General features: G+C 39.6%; 1 protein-coding gene across 1 annotated transcript in view; it reads right to left on the bottom strand.

The window, feature by feature from the left end:
• The window catches only part of NYAP2 (neuronal tyrosine-phosphorylated phosphoinositide-3-kinase adaptor 2), a 327341-nt gene that overhangs the window by 169541 nt on the left and 137171 nt on the right, over positions 1 to 20629 (bottom strand). Inside the window, exon 3 of the mRNA XM_006890286.1 lies at positions 8982 to 9283. Coding sequence (XP_006890348.1) covers positions 8982 to 9283 — 302 coding nt within the window. The remainder of the gene's footprint in view (positions 1 to 8981; positions 9284 to 20629) is intronic.

Raw genomic sequence — 20629 nt, 5'->3', positions numbered from 1 at the left:
TCTAAAACTGGCTGCAGTTTCTCCAAGGTATATTTGTTCGTTGTGGGGTTTTTTTGGCAGTCCATGGGATATTCAAAATTCTTCTCTAATACCACAGGTCAAAGGTTTTGATTCTTCTTCTTTTATCTTGATTCATTGTACTCTCAGATATGTAGCAAGTAATTCATAATACCATGGCTTAAGTCAGGTGAACCTCAGTCTAAACTGACATCATTGCTACCTAGCACTTTAGAGAAGCCCTTCACAGAAGATTTTCCCAGTGTAACATGACTTTTGATTTCTTAACTACTGGTGCCAAGGGTGTTGATTATAAAGTCAAACAAAATGAAATCACTGGTAACTTCAAACTTTTCTCCATCAGTGATGTTGGCACAGGATAGAGCAGGGTTTAGGGTTGTTGTACATAGGGTGGCTATGAGTCGCAGGTGACTCGATGGCACATAACAACAACAACAACAACAATAATGATACTGCCTATTGGCCCAGTGTGGTGTCCAGGGTTTATTATTTAAAATGGCTTTCTCAGTCACTGACTTTGATTTTGCTGCATGAATGGGTGGGATCATACAAGTAGGGTGTGTTAGTCTATCCACAAAGGAATTGATTCATCTCACCATTCCACAAGATTTACACAGAGTGATTTCAGCAGCAGAATTGGGAATCTCACTGGTAAGGAAGAGGGAAATGTGTGCATCCTTCAGGGTGAGAGTCCTGCATCTGCCAGCCTGGCATCTACACAAGATCAACAGGTGCTTCAGCAAAGAGAGAGAGACCGCCACGAGACACAGCTGACCTTGGACAGCTGCCTCACCGAGCCCAGTCAGAAGCTGCTCTCTAAGCCTGCCAGGAAGACTGAGGGAACTTTACAAAACTGACATAAGCCACAAGGTTAAAGGTCAAAGAGCCTGTGACTGCACCTGAGTCCAGACTGAAGGACTGTATCCTTCAGCTGCTCTGAATTATAGCCTATTAACTTCCTTAATAAACCCCATAACTATGAATCTAGTTCTGTGAAGTCTGTGTTGTGGGCATTTCAATGAATTTTGGACCCTGTTGTTGTTGTTATGTGCCATCGAGTAGCTTGTGACTCATAGCGATCCTATGTACAAAAGCCCTAAATGCTGTTCTATCCTGTGCCAACCTCACCGTCTCAAACACATTCATTCCCACCACTCCACTCACAGAATCGATTCATCTCATTGAAGATCTTCCTCTCCTGTGCCATCTCTCCACTCTCTCAAACATGACGTCCCTCTCCAAGGACCAGTCCCTCCTTGCAACATGCCCAAAGTATGTCAGATGAAGCTTCAGAATCCTTGACTCCAAGGAGCATTCTGGCTTCACCCTCTCCAGGACAAACCTGTTTGTTGTCCTAGCAGTCCATGGTACAGTCAACACTCTTCTTCAGCACCACAGCTCAAAGGCATCAATTCTCTTTCTGTCACCCCTATTCACTGTTCAACTCTCTAGTGCATAGCACCTAATTGCAAAGATTATAGCCTGGATCAGGCGCACCTTAGTCTCCAGCCTGACGTTGTTGCTCTTCAGTACTCTTGAGAGGTCCCTCACAGCTGACTTTCCCAATGTGATTCGCCTCCTGATTTCCGGGCTGCTGTTACCAAGAGTGTTGACTGTGGAACCAAGTAAACTAAAACTGTTAACTTTCTCAATCTCTTCATCATCCATACTGATGCTGCCAATTGACCCAGTGGTGACAATCTTTGTTTTCTTGATGTTGAGCTTCAATCCATAGTGAAGGCTGCAGTCCTTGACCTTCTGCAGTACAGTAAGATTGGTGTTTGAGTTAGTAGAATTAAGTGTAGGAACATGGACTTAATTTTATCCTGTGGATGTTGTTGATAGCGACAGGTCCTCTTTGTAGAGTAGCAGACATCATACTCTGCAAGCCTCATGCTGCCTACATTCTTTTTACAGCCAGTGCTGAGGATTTTTATTTTTTTGATGTTGAGATATAATCTACACTGATGGCCATAAGCTGGCACCTTCTGAAGCAAGTGTTTCAAGTCTTCTGGTAAAGGAGTGAAAAGAGGCGCACCGCCATCCCTAAGGCACACAGCCTGAATCTACCAGCTGCTCCGTGGAAGAAACATGGTACCTCCTCCCGTGTGAATTGCAGGCTCTGAAAACCCACTGGAGGGTCAGCTGCAGTTGGTTTTGTCTCAACTTAAATAGTTTAAGACTAGGATGCTTGTTTGCTTGGATAGTAGGAATGATTCAAGTTGGGGAGAAATTGAAAGCAATGTGCTTTTCTTCAGTAAGTTTGCACAATCCCACCTTATCTGGATCATATTATGAAACGTAGCAATTGGGCCCCTGGTACTTTGCAGTCACTTTCTTCGTTTCATCTAATCTTTCCTCAAAATAAGCAGGGACCATGCTGAGGTGATAAAAGCAGTCATTAAAATATTTATCAATAACGAGCATACTTTTTGCCAGTTTATGTTTTCCCCTGGATAAATGCTTTTTAAAAGGTGTTACTATTGCCAGAGATCTTAAAATAGAAAAGTAAATGCAAATTTTTAATGTGATAGAATTGCAATATTTGAAAATAAATCATGCTTGTCTTCGTATATGGGGTTTTTTTTTGTTGTTTTTTTTTTTGTTCGTCATTAAGCGACTCCATCCCCAACCCACCCCCTCTGAACAGCCATTTCCCTACAAGTCTCATTCTTTTTACTTTTATCCACAGGGAAGTCATAATCCCTTACTTAAATAGAAACTGGTTACCATGGAAATCATTGTAATACCTCTGAATCAATATTTTGATTTTTCTAACACTTAACGTAAGAAGAAAAGACAGACTAAGATTTACAAAGGTAATTTTTTACCTTTGTTATAATTTTGATACCTATGAGTGTTATAAAAATGTGCTCTATAATGAACTCCATTTGGCATTACTACAAGAAACTGAAGGCTCATAAAAGAACAATCAGAATATTATGTTGATTCCGTCCACACTATACATTGATACATTTGGACTTGAAATTTCTTTCTCCCACTTTCAAGTGAAGCTTGGTTTTATTCACTGATCACTGAGATAATATTCGGCCAAATGGATGTATGTTCAGTTTACAGCTGCCTTTGAGTGAGTGTTTTAAAGATGAAGTGAAATTTGCATTGAGAATCACCCTTCCGGAGGACTCTACCATTGCTGCCCCAGATCCTAAGAGCCGATCAAATCTACAGACCATCCTCCAAAGACCCACCGCAACACACACTTGCCCATCTGTCTTCCTTAGAACTCCTGTGAAAAAGAGATGCTGGAGGTGGACCTGGTGTTTGACTGTCCATCACATTTTACAAGGAGACTTTACATCTTTGAGGCTTGAATTTAGTAACTATCACTAACCTCCCCAAGGCAATCATATGTTTATTTAGCATAAAATTGAATACTATAACAAATATACACTAGTGATATTGGTTTCCACTCATAGCTGCCCCCTCCTTCCGATTTCTGGGACTGTTAATCTTCACTGCAAGGATTGCCCATTTTCCTGCAATGGAGCAGTGAGTGGGTTTAAATTGTGGACCATTTAGTTAGCAGTCCAGTATATTATGTATTATAGCTGGAATTAGTGATCATATGCGTGCGTGTGCATATATATGTATCTATACATACACACACACACATGCAAGACTGGAAATAGGTCAAGATCATAACTATCACAGGATAGCATAGGTTCATAGAGTTTCTGTGAATAAGTGTATGTATCACTCATTCATTGCTTCAACTGACTTAGAGCCCAAACTCTATGAGGTTTCTCAGACTGTAAATTGCATAGGAAATGTCCCATCTTTTGCTTTTGAAATCACACTAGTAGACCAGAATCACCAGAAAGGCACAGCCTCGGCTCTACTTCCTATGGACGACACTACCAGAGTTTATACACACACATATGTTGTTGTTGTTGATTGCTGTCAAGTCGAACACAACTCATCGCAGCCTGAACAAAAGGCCTCAAACCTGCTCCTCTTTCCCCTTTTCCTCCCCTCCTATTTCCAAACCTGTCTTAAAGTGGAAGCTCCATCAAACACTGTCCACCATGGGCAGCCGTTATGGCATTTGACCCCTCAATGGCACAAGATTCGGCATCACAGTAAACCCAGATTACTTTAGTGCAGCAAATTGACAAAGAAGTGCTATATAACTGTCCTTCTCTCTCTCTCTCTCTCTCATATCTCTATGTCTATCTCTATCTATCTATCTATCTATCTATCTATCTATCTATCTATATCATATATATGAACCAAAGGCCTGAAGACTTTCTATAACTATCGTTGTTTTTCTAAGTTCATAGAGTTTCCAGAGGCATATGGTTTAGGAAGTAGATGCCACTCCTACTTCCAAACTTAATCAACCTGAGAGCTCCACCAAACACTGCCCATGATGGGTAGTCATTATGGTGTTGGGCACACCTATGGCCCAGTTGTTCCATTATGGCCTTGAAACCCAAATTGCACAAGATTCAGTGTCACAGTAAACCCAGATTACCTCTTTACACCAAATTGGCCAGAGAGCTGTATAATTTAGAAGAATGTTAATTCAAAATATAGTAACAAGGGATTAAAAATAATCCCTCAGGCACAACTTTTAACTATAAGGGCCCTCCAGGAGGTGTTGTTGACCCTAAACAAGAGGCTTAAATAAAAAACAACTAAATAATCCACATAGATTCTCAACCAAAACAAGAGCACCATCTTACAGACTCCAGCCGCTTCATCCAACTCCAAAGTGGAGATAAGGCCTTTGGACGTACGCAGAGATATATACACATAAAGAGGGTCATAGGATGTGTGTGTGTTCAACTCAGGACCATCTCATAGCTGACCCTCCAGCAGGTTTTCAGAGGGAGCTAATTGCATGGGAAGAGATTGCCCATCCTTTTCCTGCAGTGCAGCTGGTGGATTTGAACCATGTGTCTTTGGTATTGCAGCACAGCTTCTTACCACTAGCCCACCAGAGCTCCTGTGGATAGTCAGGTAGCTAGATATTGCCTTCTGTCTACTAACTGGCCATTTGGAAGTTCAGATTCTAGATCATAAAGAGACTTGATCGAGAATTACAAGCCACTCGAACTCACATTAGCAGTTTCAGGTGAATAATGATAATTTCTATTTTAAATAGAAATTTGAAAAGCAATCCAAACTATCATTTTTTCTCTACACATAATTATAAAGATCCCAGCTACCTTCACCTAAAGGAAGATAGTGGTGGATATTTCTGCCTGAGAGTTTTTACAGCAGCATTAAGCTTCCCAGTAGACTCTTCTTTATCCTTCTCTTTTTCACACTTCCTCTCCCTTGCCAATGATTCTTCCTTCTTGATTTTTGAAAACCTTATTAGAATACATTATATCCCACCATTTTTATTCATAGACCATAGCTCTAAGTTTCTTTTATAAACAGTCTGATGTAATTGATTATACTATTTGCTATATTAGACATGAAAGAAGGATGACAGAAACAATAAAGAGAGCTGAATCTACCATGTATCAATTTTTGGGGGAAATCTTTAAAATTTATGAAGGTTAAGTCTCAAGATACCTTTATAGACTAAACATCTATTTTCTTCCTTCTGTAAGCATCATTGTATTACATGTGGAAGGAGAGACGGATGACCTTCAATCAGGAGGAAGAAAAAACAGAAAATTTCTGATATGCTCTAAGAAAGTAGAGTAACAATAAAGAGGGTTTACCAAAGACGTTCTTAGATGCTGTCTGTCAAGTTGATTCTACTCTAAATAAATCATGGTACAAATATAAATGTACACACTCACATGTACACACTCATTGGAGGATTATCCACGATAGAGAACATAATGGAATCAACATAAATACCAAAAAGGTTGTTGTTGTTATTGTGTGCCATCGAATCACTTGCGACTCATAGCAACTCTATGTACAACAGCCCTAAACCCTGCTCTGTCCTGTGCCAAGCTCACTGTCTCCGACACACCTACTCCCATTACCCCAGTCACTCAATCAATTTATCTCATCCAGGACCTTCCTCTCCTGCACTGTCCCTCCACCCTCCCAAGCATGACGTCCCTCTCCAAGAAATGGTTCCTCCTTGCAGCATGTCCAAAGTATCTCAGATAAAGCTTCAGAATCCTTGCCTTGCAGCATGTCCAAAGTATCTCAGATAAAGCTTCAGAATCCTTGCCTCCAAGGAGCAGCCTGGCTTCACCCTCTCCAGGACAAACCTGTTCATTCCCTTAGCAGTTCATGGTATATACAGTACTCCTCTCCAACACCACAGCTCAAAGGCATCAATTCTACTTCTATCCTCTCTAGTCATTGTCTAGCTCTCTGATGCATAGCAAGTGATTGCAAAGACCATGGCCTGTATCAGGTGCACCTTAGTCTCCAGAGTGACACCATTGCTCTTCAGTACTTTGGAGAGGTCCCTAACAGCAATCTTTCCCATCACAATATGTCTTTTAATTTCCTGGCTGCTGGTGCCAAGAGTGTTGACTATGGAGCCAAGCAAACTAAAGCTGTGAACAACCTCAATCTATTCACCATCCATCCTGATGCTGCCAATTGGCCCAGTGGTGAGAATCTTGGTCCTCTTAATATTGATCATCAATCCATATTGAAGGCTTCAGTTTTTGACCTTCTGCAGCAAGTGCATCAGGTCAGAAGAAAAAAAATTATGATCAGGTAGAACCAACTTCTCATGCTGTTCCCTGGCAGCACTGGGAGACCCGAGTTGTTTCTGAGAGTGGCTTTACACCAAGTCACTTTTGCACTAAGTAGCCATAAAAGCACTTGCTTTTAGGTGTGCAGAAATTTGAGGACGTCTTGCTGCTGCCCAGGGCATCACATTGTGGATAAATCCTTAATAAGTTTCTTTATCACTGTGTGGGAGATGTGGTGACCTAGTGGTAAGGCATCGTGCTGCCAATCCAAAGGCATGCAGTTCAAATCTACCTGCTTCTCTACGAGAGAAAAATGGACAATCTTCTCCCATACAGATAAATAACTGCCTCTGAAAACCTGCTGGAAGGTCAGCTTTGAATCAGTCCTGACCCAATAGTACTTAACACAATAGTAACAATAGCACTATGCAGGAAAAGCTGACTTCTTTCTCCTGTCTCTCGGTTCCCTTCATTATTGGAAGAAAATGTAGAGTAACTGGTCCATGTTCAGATAGTATCAAAACACACTTGAGAATCCTCTCACATCAGTGGTCTCTCAGAAATAAGTCAAGTAAATGACACTTGACTTACATAAGTAAGAGTTGAAGAACTGGTAAAATCAGGAGTTAACATGACCTAATTTATATTCATAAGAGGCATGGATGAATCTGATTTTTTTTTATTTCATGGCCAAGTAAAAAAATGTGGGTATAAGTAGAAATTAGAGAAGAGGTTGGAGACTGAAATATATATTATATAATTACATACATTTTACATTCTAAATAGAGACATAAATGTAGTGGCGAGGATTTGGTGCTTTCACCTCTGAGGCCCAGGTTGTTTCCTGGCCAGGGAACCATATGTTAGATATAAAAAAAGAGTATTAGGGAGCGAGGCAGAGAAATAAAGAAAGAAATTAGTTCCAAGAAATGAACATGCATTTATTGCGTCTGAGAGGGGCTCCAAGTGACCTGGCCACATGGCATGTAGACAGGATCAGAATGGCTCATGGGCAGTTTTGGGGGGGTGTTTCCTTTTTATAGGGGTCCTGGGGAGGACTAAGATGGTACTTCTCGGAATTTGGCATGTTAATTAAGTTAGGTTTTAGCGATTTTTAATCAAGCTCAGACTCTTATCAGGATCCATTGTCTGGCCTGATCTTTGATGTGACCAGCTAAGGTGTTATCAAGTTAAGCAGGAAGCGATTGGGGGGGGAGGGGGCAACTGCCATATTCTTCCCTCAATAAACATGCATGAATTTATATTAATTACAAAACATATGTCAAGATGTCAAAAGAGAGAGTTACTTCAAAAATAAGTTTAGATGTTTTTCTTCTTTTCCTTTTCCTGCATTAAATCATTTCTTAATAACCACATCATGCTTCTATGATTACACAATGGCTGTCGCTGCTGTTCGGTGCCCCTGACTCAATTCTGACAAGCCATGTGATAAAGTAGACCTGCTTTGTACAGCTTTCTAAGCTGTAATCCAAGGACCACAGGTCTCTCTGGTGGTTCAAATCCACCACTGACTCAACGGAAGAAAGATGGAAAAATCTCTTCCCGCAGGATTTGCAGTCTCACAAACCCGTTGGAGGGTCAACCATGGGTCAGAATTAATGAATGACAATGGGCTTGCATTGTTTTTTGGTTTTGGGCTGTCGTTTTTTTATTTTCATTTTTATGGAAACACATTTTGAGGATTTTTGTAGTGAATTGGTTTGAGCCACCAGGTATTATTGTCATGACAGGAGTACAGAACAAAGGCTGCACAGTGGAGTGGACTTGGGGGGAGAAACTGTATAACAATGAAAGAATCGTTCTTCAACTTTTCACAAAGAAGAGTTAATTGGGGGGGGGAGGAAGGGGTGGGCAAGGAGAAAAGTGCAACAATGAATGAATGAAAATCCAAAAGAGCTGTAAATTTTCATTAAAATGAATAATAATAACAACAATAGTAATAATAATATTTTTTTAAAAAAAGATTACCAGCTAAGACACTACTTATCGCAGCCCTAGGGTTTCTTGTAACTATGCAAATTTAATAAAACCAAAAATATTCATTAGAGATGTTGTATGTTAGAAAAAATATTTTTCTCTAATAATTTGAAGTTTCATGGGGCATCGTGCCTTTCCTTAATGATGCTAGACTTCTGAACGTCCTTTGATAATGTACCATGAAATAACCTTTCCTTGAATTCTTTTCTGGGGCTTCTGAGTGACAGAGGCAGAATTATGTAGCCCAGAAAACAAAGCAGATGTTTGTTAGCATGTGGGCCTGTGTGTGCAGTTTCTGAATCACTTTTCTCAGTGTTTTACCTTCAGGTCTGTCAGGGGGCTTCCCACTCTTACAGGATGCCGTGCTGTTGACCGTCTCGGACGAGGTGCTCAGCTTGGTGCTAGGGTCCCGCTTGGGTTTGGGGGGCGGCTGTCTCCGGGAGCCACAGCTGCTGTCATCATCTGTACCTCCAACCGAGTGCAGGGACTGGGATCTCACAGAAAAGCCGCTGGAGCAAGGATGAGGAAGTCTGTCCTGAGGGGCAGGCATCGTCATGAACCCCATGCGGAAATGCTTGCCCACGTAACTCCCTTCGTGGCCTCGCCCTACGTCTCCACCTATGCTGTAAAAGAAAGCAGCACAAAGTCTATCAGGATAAATGGACCAAAACAGACACACAGGAAAACATGCATAATGGAAACTCTGGTGGCTTAGTCTCTAATGAGACTCTCACTCAGGGTCTTGGAATTGGTCAGTGACCCTCCGCACCAGGTTTCCAAGACTCAAGGTACATTTTTGTGAGAGGAGACTGTTAAATGTTCCCTTAGCAGATCAACCGCAGAATCTCACCTGCCAATCTTTGGTTTAGAGGCCCAACAAAAATTGCACTGTACTATGTCTCCAGATTCATGCATTGTATATGATAGATCATATATAATAATTTATATTCTATAAAATCACATCAAATTTTAACTTTAGACTAGTAAAGAGCTACACTTTTTTTGAAAGGACTACTTTTCAAAACATTTTCAGTACACATTAATACTATACTTTTACAGTAAAGAATGAAGCTAAAACCTGTTTAAACTTAATCAGAGGTCCTAACATTTCTTTCCAGATTGCTTGTACTCTTAAAATAATATCCCAAAGGGAAAGACACATATTTCATCCTACTTTGAAGAAAGTCTCACCGATGGTTATAAAGAAAACTAGAATGCCTGACAATGATCACAGAAAAAGTGCTTTATCAACACATGTCCAACTGCCTGCTGCCATGACGCTAAACAGATGTCAACAGAACTTGGAGAGGAAGATGAACTGGAATTTCACCCTGGATATTTGCATCCTAAGATCATCCAGTGAAATCTCTGTGTATCACAACATACCCCTACACACTCAATCACGGCCACAGGGCACCACTGAGAACCGTTTTATCCAGCTGTGTGTGAGCTGGAGGCTGACTCCTGGGCAGCTAACAACAGCAACCAAATCCAGAGGAAACAGAGGAGAGAGAAGGACTGAAAAAAGGGGGAAAAGGATGACTGGTGCTAAGAATGGAAGAGGGAGAAAGGGAGACAAACAGTTCCCAGAAACTTGTTGTCCTAGCAAACAACCCTTATGCACTATTTTATCATCCAATATTTTGAAATTACAATAGGAAAACTCTGCTAACTGACTGTTGTATACATTAACAATAGATGTCTGACACTAATGAACCCCAAAGTATGAGGTTGCATTAACACTTGTGGTGACGGTTAAGGTTATGTGCCCACTTGGCAAGACCATGATTCTCAGTGGCTTGGCAGATACATAACGATGCTGTTCGGGAATTATGTAATGATGAAATCTGGAAGGTCTACAATAGTGCAGCCATCAGCAGTTTGTTGATCTGAGACTGTAACAATGTTAATAGGTGAGGCGAAGGTGTTGTCTCAGGATACAGTAACATCTAGTAAAGGGGGGAATAGGAAGCTCATCAGAACCACAGATATTTCCAAACACTTTGATGTATTCAGGCTTTGTCACATTTCCATAGTTAAAAGTCTTAAGAGCAACAATATCTACATTGCTGTTGCTGTGAAGCATATAATCGGAACTGGAACCGACCCATAGCTGACTCTCTGGCAGATTTTCAGAGGCAGTTAATTGCACAGGAGGAGACTGCCCATCCTTTTCCCATGGAGCTGCTGGTGGCCTCGAACCTTATATCCTTGGGGTTGCACCACAGCTTTTTGCCACTAGGTCACCAGAGCTCCCCAATATTTTCATTAAAAATACGTATAGTTTTTGTTGCGTGCTGTCAAGTAGGAACTGACTCATAACTGACACCCCAAAGGGTTCTCAGACATTGTATATTTTGAATTATATTTGTGAGGTCTTTAGGATGGCAGCATAACTATTTACAGATTATTCTGTGAGAGTCTCCAATATGCATATTTGGTCTATATATTGTTCAAGTGCAGTAACACACACAGAAGGAGATTGCCCATCCTTTTACGGTGTAACAGCTAGTGGATTTGAACCATGTACGTTTGGGATTCAGTTCAAGTTCTTATCACTAGGCCACCAGAAATCCCTTAATTCTATGAGTATATACTCTCAGTATATGAGTCAATATGTAATTAAGTATGTATTTCCAAAAGTATATTGTTGTTGTTGTTGTTATGTGCTGTCGAGTCACCTGCAACCCATAGCGACCCTTTGTACAGCAGCTCTGAACCCTTTCCTGTCCTGAGCCAGTCTCACTAACTCTGACACACCAACCCACATTGCCCCAGTTACTGTATCAATCCATCTTGTCCAGGATCTCCCTCTCCTGTGTCATCCCTCCACTCTTCCAAGCATGATGTCCTTCTCCAAGGACTGGTCTTTCCTGGCCACGTGCCCAAAGAATGTGAGATGAAGCTTCAAAATCCTAGACTCCCAGGAGAGATTTGATTTCACCCTCTCCAAGTCAGACCAATTTATATATAGCAAATATAACAGGCCTTTAAAAACTCTGTACAGCAGAGAACACTTAGAGTAAATGAACAGAAAGTATATTAGTCGGTATCAAATCAAAGGCAGTGGGCATATTAAGTTGTTCTGTTTTATGAAGAAGTGAATGTGTGCTTTTAAAAGTGAGATTCCTCTTCAGCTTTTCCTGCCTATGAAGTTAATATAAGATGAAAGATTAATAATAAATATTAGGTTTCCTTGACATGTTATTGTTAGATACCATTGAGTCAAATACAGCTCTATGAGACTCGATAAACAGCATAATTTGAGTCTTGTCCTATCCAGGTCTGTTATGCTCACAGCCACTGTCATAGTCACTACATTAATCTAGCTCATTGAGGATTTTCCTCTCTTCTGTTGATCTTCTACCTTGCCCAGCATGATGTGTCATTTTAAGGACTGGTTCCTCCAGAAAATGTGTTAAAAGTAAGAGAGACAAAAATATCACTGTCGTTTCCCCTAAGCAACATTCTATGGGCTCTTCCTTCAAGACAGATATCTTTGGGTTTTTGTTTGTTTTGGGCTTTTTTTTAGAAGTTGATGTATGCTTAATACTCTACCAGCATCACAATTCAATGGTAGCAATTTTTCTTTGGTCTTCCTTCTTCATTGTCCTTTTAGATGTATAGGAAGCAATTGAACATATTAAAGCTTGGATGAGGCACATCTTAGGAGATCTTTACTCTTTAGAACGTTGGAGAAGTCCTTGATAACAAATTTTACAAATGGAACTCCTCATTTGCTTTAATTGCTGCTACAAAGGGTATTGATTGCGGATCCAAGTAAAATGAAATTGTTGACAACATCAATCTTTTCCCCATCTATCATAATGTTGCATATTGATCCAATAGTGAGGATTTTTGTTTCTTGAAGTTGAGATGTACTCCTTATTGAAAGTTATCATCTCTGAGTTTATGCAGTAAATGCTTCAAGTCTTCTTCATTTTCTGAAAGCAAGGTTGTGTCATCAGCATAACAAGTTTTTAATGATACTTCTAATAATTTCCACAATCTATTAAACCACACTTCCTGGGAATAGGAAAACAATGGATCTACCCCCGTTAAGTTGGCCAGGTACCTTCTCCCCTATTTCTTGATAGAAACTGGTGAGCGTTGTGCAGAGGCTCAATATTGGCATTCAAAACTGGATCAGGGCTGACTGTGGAACAGATAATCAACTACTAATGCGCAAGTTCAAATTGAAGTTGTAGGAAATGAAAACAAGCCCGTGAGAATGAAAATATTCTCCTGAGCATCCTAACAAAAGTTAAGGACCATCTTAAGAATAGGTCTGATGTCCAAACTCTATTGACTGAAGATCAGACAATTATGGATGACATCAAGGACATTGTCCCTGCAGAAAGCAAAACACTGTTACAAAGAAAGAGAAGAAAGAAAAAACGAAAAAGGCATGCCAGAAGAGATTCTGAAACTTGCATTGGAAAGAAAAGAAGCCAGAACAAGGTGAAGAAATAGGAGGTAAGAGAGCTAAACAGATGATTCCAAAGCATGAGAAGACAAAGTATTTTAATGAAATATGGAAGGAGTCAGAGTTAGAAAACAAAGGAAGGACACTCTGGTCATTTTTCAAGCTGAAAAGACCAATTCAAGCTTTGAGTGGCAACATTGATGGATTCCATGGGCAACATATTGAGCTTTACAGGAAGCATTAAAATAAGATAAAAAGAATATTCAGAATCACTGGACCAAAAAAGAACTAGTCAACACTGAACAATTTCAGGAAGTGGCAATTGATAAATTACAAATATTACTGAAGAAAGATGTCTAAGATGTACTGAAGGCATTAGAAGATAAATAAGGCCCCAGGGATTCATGGGATCTTAATTGAGGTGTTTCAGAAACCAGATACAATGTTGAGTATGCTCACCACTCTCGGCCAATAAATATGGAAGAGAGCTACGTGGCCAAGACTGGTAGAGATCCACATTGGTTCCCATTTCAAAGAAGAGTATCCAACAGACTGTGGATATTCTTGGGGAAAAAATTCATTAATATAACATATAAGTAAAAACTTGCAAAAAATTGGTATAAAATGGCAGGACCCATACATCAACAGGGAATTGCTAAAAATCCAAGGTGGACTCAGAGAAGCCCACAGCATGAGGGATATCCTTGCAGGTGATAGACAGATCATGCCTGAAAGCAGAAAATACCAAGAAGATTCTTACTTGTGTTTTATTGATAATGTGAAGGTATTTGATGGTATGGATAATAACACATTATGACTAATGTGATAAAAATGAGAATCTCAGAATACTTAACTGTGCTCACAAGAAACCTATACATAGACCAAGAAGCAGGTGTCCAAACAAAATAAGGAAACGCTGCAGTGGTGCAGCAATGAATGAGTGGAAGCCCAGAATCTCTGTAAATGTTTATGAAAATTAATAAAATATAATTATAGAAAAAAAAATCAGAAAAAGTTGTGTGTCAGAACTTCAGATTTTCTCCATTCTATTCAATCTGCATGCTGAGCAAATCATTTGAGAAGTTCGACTATATAAAGAAGAATGTGACATCAGAATTGGAGAAAGACTCATTAACAACTTGTGTTATGCAAATGAAACAACCTAGACATAAGTGAATTGCAAAAAAAAAAAACCACAACGAAAACACTTTGAGTATGTGAACTTTCAAAGTTTATTGAGTCAACTTTCCTAGACATATATATTTATCTAGGCCTTTTGTTGCTGTTGTTAAGCCTTAACTTTAGTTGTCTTTCAAAATCCAAGGCAAAATTTTGCAATTCTCCTCACGGCACTTCTTCATAACATTATAATGTTTGTCATAAGTTTAAAATTCCGGCAGGAACAATAACAGGAAATGAGATTTCTTCTTTTGTGTTTTCTTTTTCAATTACAAACTTGTGATGGTAACTTGCCCATTGTGGATAAATCCAGTGAAGATTCAATAAAAGCATGAGGCTTTGATTCCGATTATAACTTACTATGTAATAGAAATATTTTATAAGTTCATTTGTTTCTGAATAGCCGCTGTCGATAATCAGATACCAATAATATTATCTTCACAAATCTACCCAGTCTACCAGCCAGTGTATCAGATCCAGAATGGACTTCAGGCAATGGGCAAGTTATGGTTTGTAGGCCGTGGCGGGCAGTGTAAGGTCGCCGAGGAAGGACAGAACCCAGTGCAGGCTGAGAAAGATAGTTTATTAGGGAGAAACTGGTGGTCTGTCTCTCAAGCAGAAGACCAGCCCCCACTAAGAGTTAGAAGAGGATTTTATACTTTGTTCCATAGGAACTGAGGAAGGGGATGCATACAGATGCTTCCCTCAAGATAGGGAAGGGGTCTGGGGTCTCAGAGAACTATTCCTGGGAAAATGGGGGTAGGGTAGTTTCACAGAGAGAAAAAGCACGACTGCTGTTTCCTGTTACTGGATTCTCTCAGTAGCCATTCTGGGAGAGGAAGCAGAGAGCTCTGCAGTCCTAATAGGTAGCAGCCTAAGTTTTTTGTTGCATGCATTTCATGTATTTCCTTCTCTGCATTAAAAAAAAAAACTATATCAACAAAAATTAAAAAAGATGATAATTAAAGAGAATAGTTAATTTTTTAAATCTCAATTTCTCGTAACTGTGCCATGATTGCCCCTTGACATTTCTCATGGACAATGTTGTGTCTCATCGGTTTTGCCTTCACTCACTTTACAGCATCAAACTTTTTCTTCCTTCTCTTGTTGGCTCACTGGGCAAAGCATACTTTAAGGGTTCATAGAGACAGTATTTTCATTCCCAGGAGTAACACCGTCAACTGGGAGATCTATGTGGTGAGGCACAGAAGCGTTTATGAGGGAGTTGCTAGAAATAATTGTGTTATCAATTTCTTGGTTACTTCTGACCTAAATAGTGACTGCACCTTTTCCTAGATGGAAACATATTTCTGTGTCATTTCAAAATTATGTCCTCTCAGCATTAAACATTTTCATCTTAGTGCTTTTGTTCATATATACCTATTTCTGCACACATTCATAACAAGGAAACACTGCACGGTTTCAGGGAAAGAGTGCATCGGGGTTGCGTCTTTCTTAATATCTTTTCAACCTGTATGCTGAGCAAATCTTCCAAAAAGCTGGACTATATGAAGAAGAATGTGGCCTTAGAATTGGAAGAAGACTCATTAAAAACTTGGGTCCTGCGGATTCCACAACTTTTCTTGTTAAAAGTGAAAAGAAACATGCACTTATTGCCAATCAAAGACTACAACTTTCAGTATAGAATACGTCTCAGCATCAAGAAAACAAAAATAATCATCACTGGACCACTAGTCAACATCATGATAGATGGAGAAACAATTGATATTGTCAGTGACTTCACTTTACACAGATCCACAATCAACACCCAAACTAACAACATTTAAGAAACAGAAGATGTGTTACACTGGGAAATGTTCTGTCGAGCACCTCTACAAAGTTCTAAAGGGCAAGGAAGTCAGTTTAAAGACAGATGAATCTGATTCACACCGTGGCCTTGCCAATCATTCATAATGCATCTGGAAGTTGGACAATGAGTAAGGATAGCAGAAGACAGAAAAAAAATCAATGCCTTAAGATGTAGTGTTGGAGAAGAGTACTGAGTATCTCCTGAACAAAAGAAAACAAACAAGTCTATTTTAAAAATAGTAGAACTAGGATGCTCCTTAGTCATAATGATGGTAAAAATTTTTCTCACTTACTTTGGACATGTTGTTAGGAGGGATCATCCCTTGGGAAAAGATTTTATGCTGGGAATAGTGAAGGGTTAGAAAAAGGAAGATCGCAACATGATGGATTAACATAGGAAGTGTAATAACGGGCTTCAGCATATCAGAGGTCATGCAGATGTGCAGGTAAGTGCAAGGTTCCGATCTGTTATGCAGTTGACTTGATGACACTGAACAAAAATAGTATGTGCTCATACACACACACACACACACACACACACACACACACACACACACACACACATTCTTCCAAAGAAAAGTAAAAAATATGTTTAGAAAACAGCAGGCTTTGGGTAAACGTACATTTTGACCACTCTGTGAATGGAATAAGAATGAGGACAAGAATGAGTTAGATAAAAATGCAATATTCAAGGCGAGGCTACAGGTAAGCAATACAAGAAGCCACGAAAGATTATTAGTCCAAACCAAATTTACCCTTGTGGAGCACAGAACACAGTCCCTGAATTTAGTGTAAAGACCTTTGGAGATTTTTAAAAATGAAGATTTCATTTTAAAGACTGGTATTACAGAAGCAGACAACCAGGCTTCTCATTTCAGATGCCTCTGGGTGGATTTGAACCATTAACCTGGTGGCTACTAGTCAAGAAATTAACCATTTACACCACTAGCGCCTCTCCACCAGATCGTTGCTATTGAAACCCAGCTTCTTTATCTTCTACCATCATTTCTCTTAAAAATCCGGGTGGTGTGATATACTATGTGTTCGAATGCTCACCAAAAGTTCACCAGTTCAAATCTCCCAGCCACTCTACAGGAGAAAGATGAGGCAGTATTCTCTGGCTAAGGCCTACAGCCGTGGAAGCCTGCTGGAGGGTCACCAGGAGTTAGGACCATGATTTTGGTCTTGATGTTCCTTTCACTAAATCTTCTGCATTTGCGACTTGGTCTCTACTTTCTGGGAGAACCTGAACCGGCATACTTGGGGGCAATTATACAATATACGATATTTGGAAATCAAAGATGCCTAACAACAAATGTCAGACTCTGGGGGAGAAGAACTGTACTTAGGAAAAGAGGGCATTTTCCTCCTTCAGACTCTGAGCATTTTAAATTCAGTCTGAGTAGCTAGAAACCAACTGTACTGTAGGAATACTTGGCTTGGAGTGAAAGTTATGTGGGCTGAGAAAGAAGTCTTTTTGCAATAAGACTCCAACACTCAAGCTACATTAAGCCTGACACATCTCGTTATAAAAATAAAAACAAGTTTCATAATCTAGATTTTAAACAAGTATGCTTTTTCTCTGACATGTTGACTAGGGATGATAGAAGCAGAATCAATGCCTTTGAGCTGTGGTGTTGGAGAAGAGTATTGAATATACCATGGACTGCTAAGACAACGAACGGGTTTGTCCTAGAGAGGATTAAACCAGGCTGTTCCTTGGAGGCAAGGATTATGAAGCTTCATCTGACATACTTTGGGCATGTTGCAAGGCAGGATTCATTCTTGGAGAGGGACATGATGCTTGGGAGGGTGGAGGGACAGTGCAGGAGGGGAAGACCCTCTATAAGATGGATTGATTCTGTGACTAGGGTAATGGGAGTAGGTGTGTCAGAGACAGTGAGGTTGGCACAGCATAGAGCTGTGATTAGGGTAATTGTACGTAGGGTTGCTATGATTTGCAGGTGACTCAGTGGCACGTAACAACAACAACATTTTCTTACACAGTGAGAACCACGTTGCCGAATCTAGTTATTTTTTGGTGGTGTGTCGTTGTTGTGTTGTGTGTGTGTGTGTTTTTTAATTCTATGACACAGGTTTAAAATAGTGTTTAAAAATGAAGGCACTATGTTCTGGAAGTAATTGATAAAATATTTTAAAGATCTCAACCAAACATGCTATTGATTGGTGAATAGGCTCAATATTTGTGCTCAGTTTTCACTTAGACAAGTGTCCCTGGCTTTACATCTTAATAGCTATCTAATCCTCATGGGCTAAATCTTTTGAGGATAATTTTCTTAATTTTTAAATAAGATGTACCTCTCAGCTGGTTCAAATCCACCATTTCCTCCTTGGAAGCAGGAGGAAGTTACTGTGTATTAAGATTTATAGACTTAGAAACACAATGGAGAGTCGCTGTGAGGTAGAGTCAACTCAGTGGCAATGAATTTGAGAGTTCTTTATGAATCCTAGTATTTCATGGAGTCATTATCAAGTTTGACTGAGATGTCATATATGAAAGACTTGGCACAGTGCCTGGTATAAAAAGTACAATGGACAATTTTAGGAGAAAATTATTATTTTAAAATTCTGCGTGTTCTGAACTAGTTTCAAGATCATCATTTGTTTTATAGGGACATAGCTCTTTCAAAGCATGACATGGTGGAATGAGGTAATCTAAAAACAATGACAATAAAAGCACAAACAAAAAAATACCCAAACCAAACTATAAACTAAAAAGTTCTTTCATATTTAACTCAAAGAATCACGATATCCAGAAGAATAAAGCCCTCATGTTTGTAACTTTCTTAAATAGGTGCCTTAATTTTCCATAGTTCTTAGTGGTCAGCACTTGGAAAGTAGATACAATAAAAAACCTGTCTTACAATGCTAATCAGCAAGGATTGCTACTTGCCATGTTCTCTTCTTGAAAATTCATTAGCACTTTTATATGTATCTTTCTGAGAAATGCTTCCTTTCAGAGAAGAAATCACAGCTTCTGAGAAGGATTGTTACCAAGGTGAGCTGTTATCTCAGAAAGTGTCAGGACAGCTATTCCATCTGCATCTGTGTATAATTTTAAAGACAAGGGCCCAGAATTTTGGTTGAGAATACTCTGGAAAATTCTAGGAAATCAAAAGACAATCTAACAACCTGTATCTGTATGTAGGTTTCTGTGAGTCATAGCTGAATTCATTGCAACTAATAGCAACGTTGTTTTGTTAACCCTTCTAGTCACCAGCATATTAGAGATGCTTTAAAATGTTTGGTTTAAGAATGAGCAATAAAGAAAGGAAGTACATTCCGTTTTGGAGATGGTCAGATGGTAGAACATGTTATGGATCTTAACCATGTGTGCTTAAGGGGATTCATTCTCCATCTTCTCAGGAATGGAAAGTCCTAAGTGGGGGACGATTGTTCATTCCTTAGCTTACCAAGTTACCCAGATAATCAGAACCCTGAATCTCTATTTCCATAATGTTCCTTTCATTGTAGATATTTGTGTTATTGATGTTATAGAAACTGCTGAGTCATGGTTATCTTACAGGTAACAGAACAAAAGATTTCCTAGTCCTGTGCATTATGGTTGTTATCGTGGGCTATTCCTTTGGTTATTGCGTCCAATCCTTGCCTTAAACATTGAGTGCCGCTCGCCATGAGGAAAGCATAAGCGTTCTCCTCCCATTAGATTTAAACTTCTGAAAACCACTGGAGAGTTTAGTGTGAGTTACTTATGACTTGATGGTACACAATAACAACAACATTACTGAAATAACACAAATGAGCAGTTCTAATAAACAAACATTTAATTCCTCACAGTTTAAGAGGCTAGAAATCCAAATTGAGGACACCACCTGTGGAAAAATCTTTCTCTGTCAATCAGCTCTGTCTTTTCCTGGTGTCTCGTTGGCAATTCCTTAGCAACTTTTTGTGCCAAGTAATCTCTTTCTTCCATTTGTGCTTCTCCCATATTCTGACTGGTCTGCTGTTCATATAGCTCAAAAGTGATTGGCTCCTAAGTACCGTGATTTGTAACTGGTGTTGTAAATGGCATCACTTTCTTGGTTTCTCTGTGTTTTCTTTGTACTGTAGAGGAATCCTATTGACTTTTGGATATTGATCTTACATCCTGCCACCCTACTAAATTGGTCTACTAGCTTTAATAGGTTTTTTTGTGGAGTCTATGGGGTTTTCTGTGTACACTCTCATATCATCTGCATATAGTGAGAGTTTAAGCATCACTTTGCTAATTTGGATGCCTTTTCTTTCCTTCCCTTGTCATACTGCCCTAGTAAGTATTTCCAACAGAATATTGAATATAAGTGATGACAGTGGGTATCCCTGCTGGTCGCTGTTGACAAAGTAAATGATGTTTAGTCTTTCTCCATTGAGTTGGTTTTGCATACTGGTGGGGTTGTAAAATGGTGCAACCACTCTGTAAAGCAGTTTGGCATTGCCTCAAAAAGCTGAACATAGAAACCCCATATGATCCAGCTATTCTGCTTACTGGAATATTACACAAGGAAGTTAGAACTGAGATAAAAATGGAGACGTG

Source organism: Elephantulus edwardii, unplaced genomic scaffold (assembly GCF_000299155.1).
Source record: "Elephantulus edwardii isolate Elephantulus edwardi_28Jun2011 unplaced genomic scaffold, EleEdw1.0 scaffold00087, whole genome shotgun sequence".
Taxonomy (NCBI): Eukaryota; Metazoa; Chordata; class Mammalia; order Macroscelidea; family Macroscelididae; genus Elephantulus; species Elephantulus edwardii.
The sequence above is the reverse complement of the archived record's forward strand: the minus strand, read 5'-3'. Positions and strand labels throughout refer to the sequence as shown.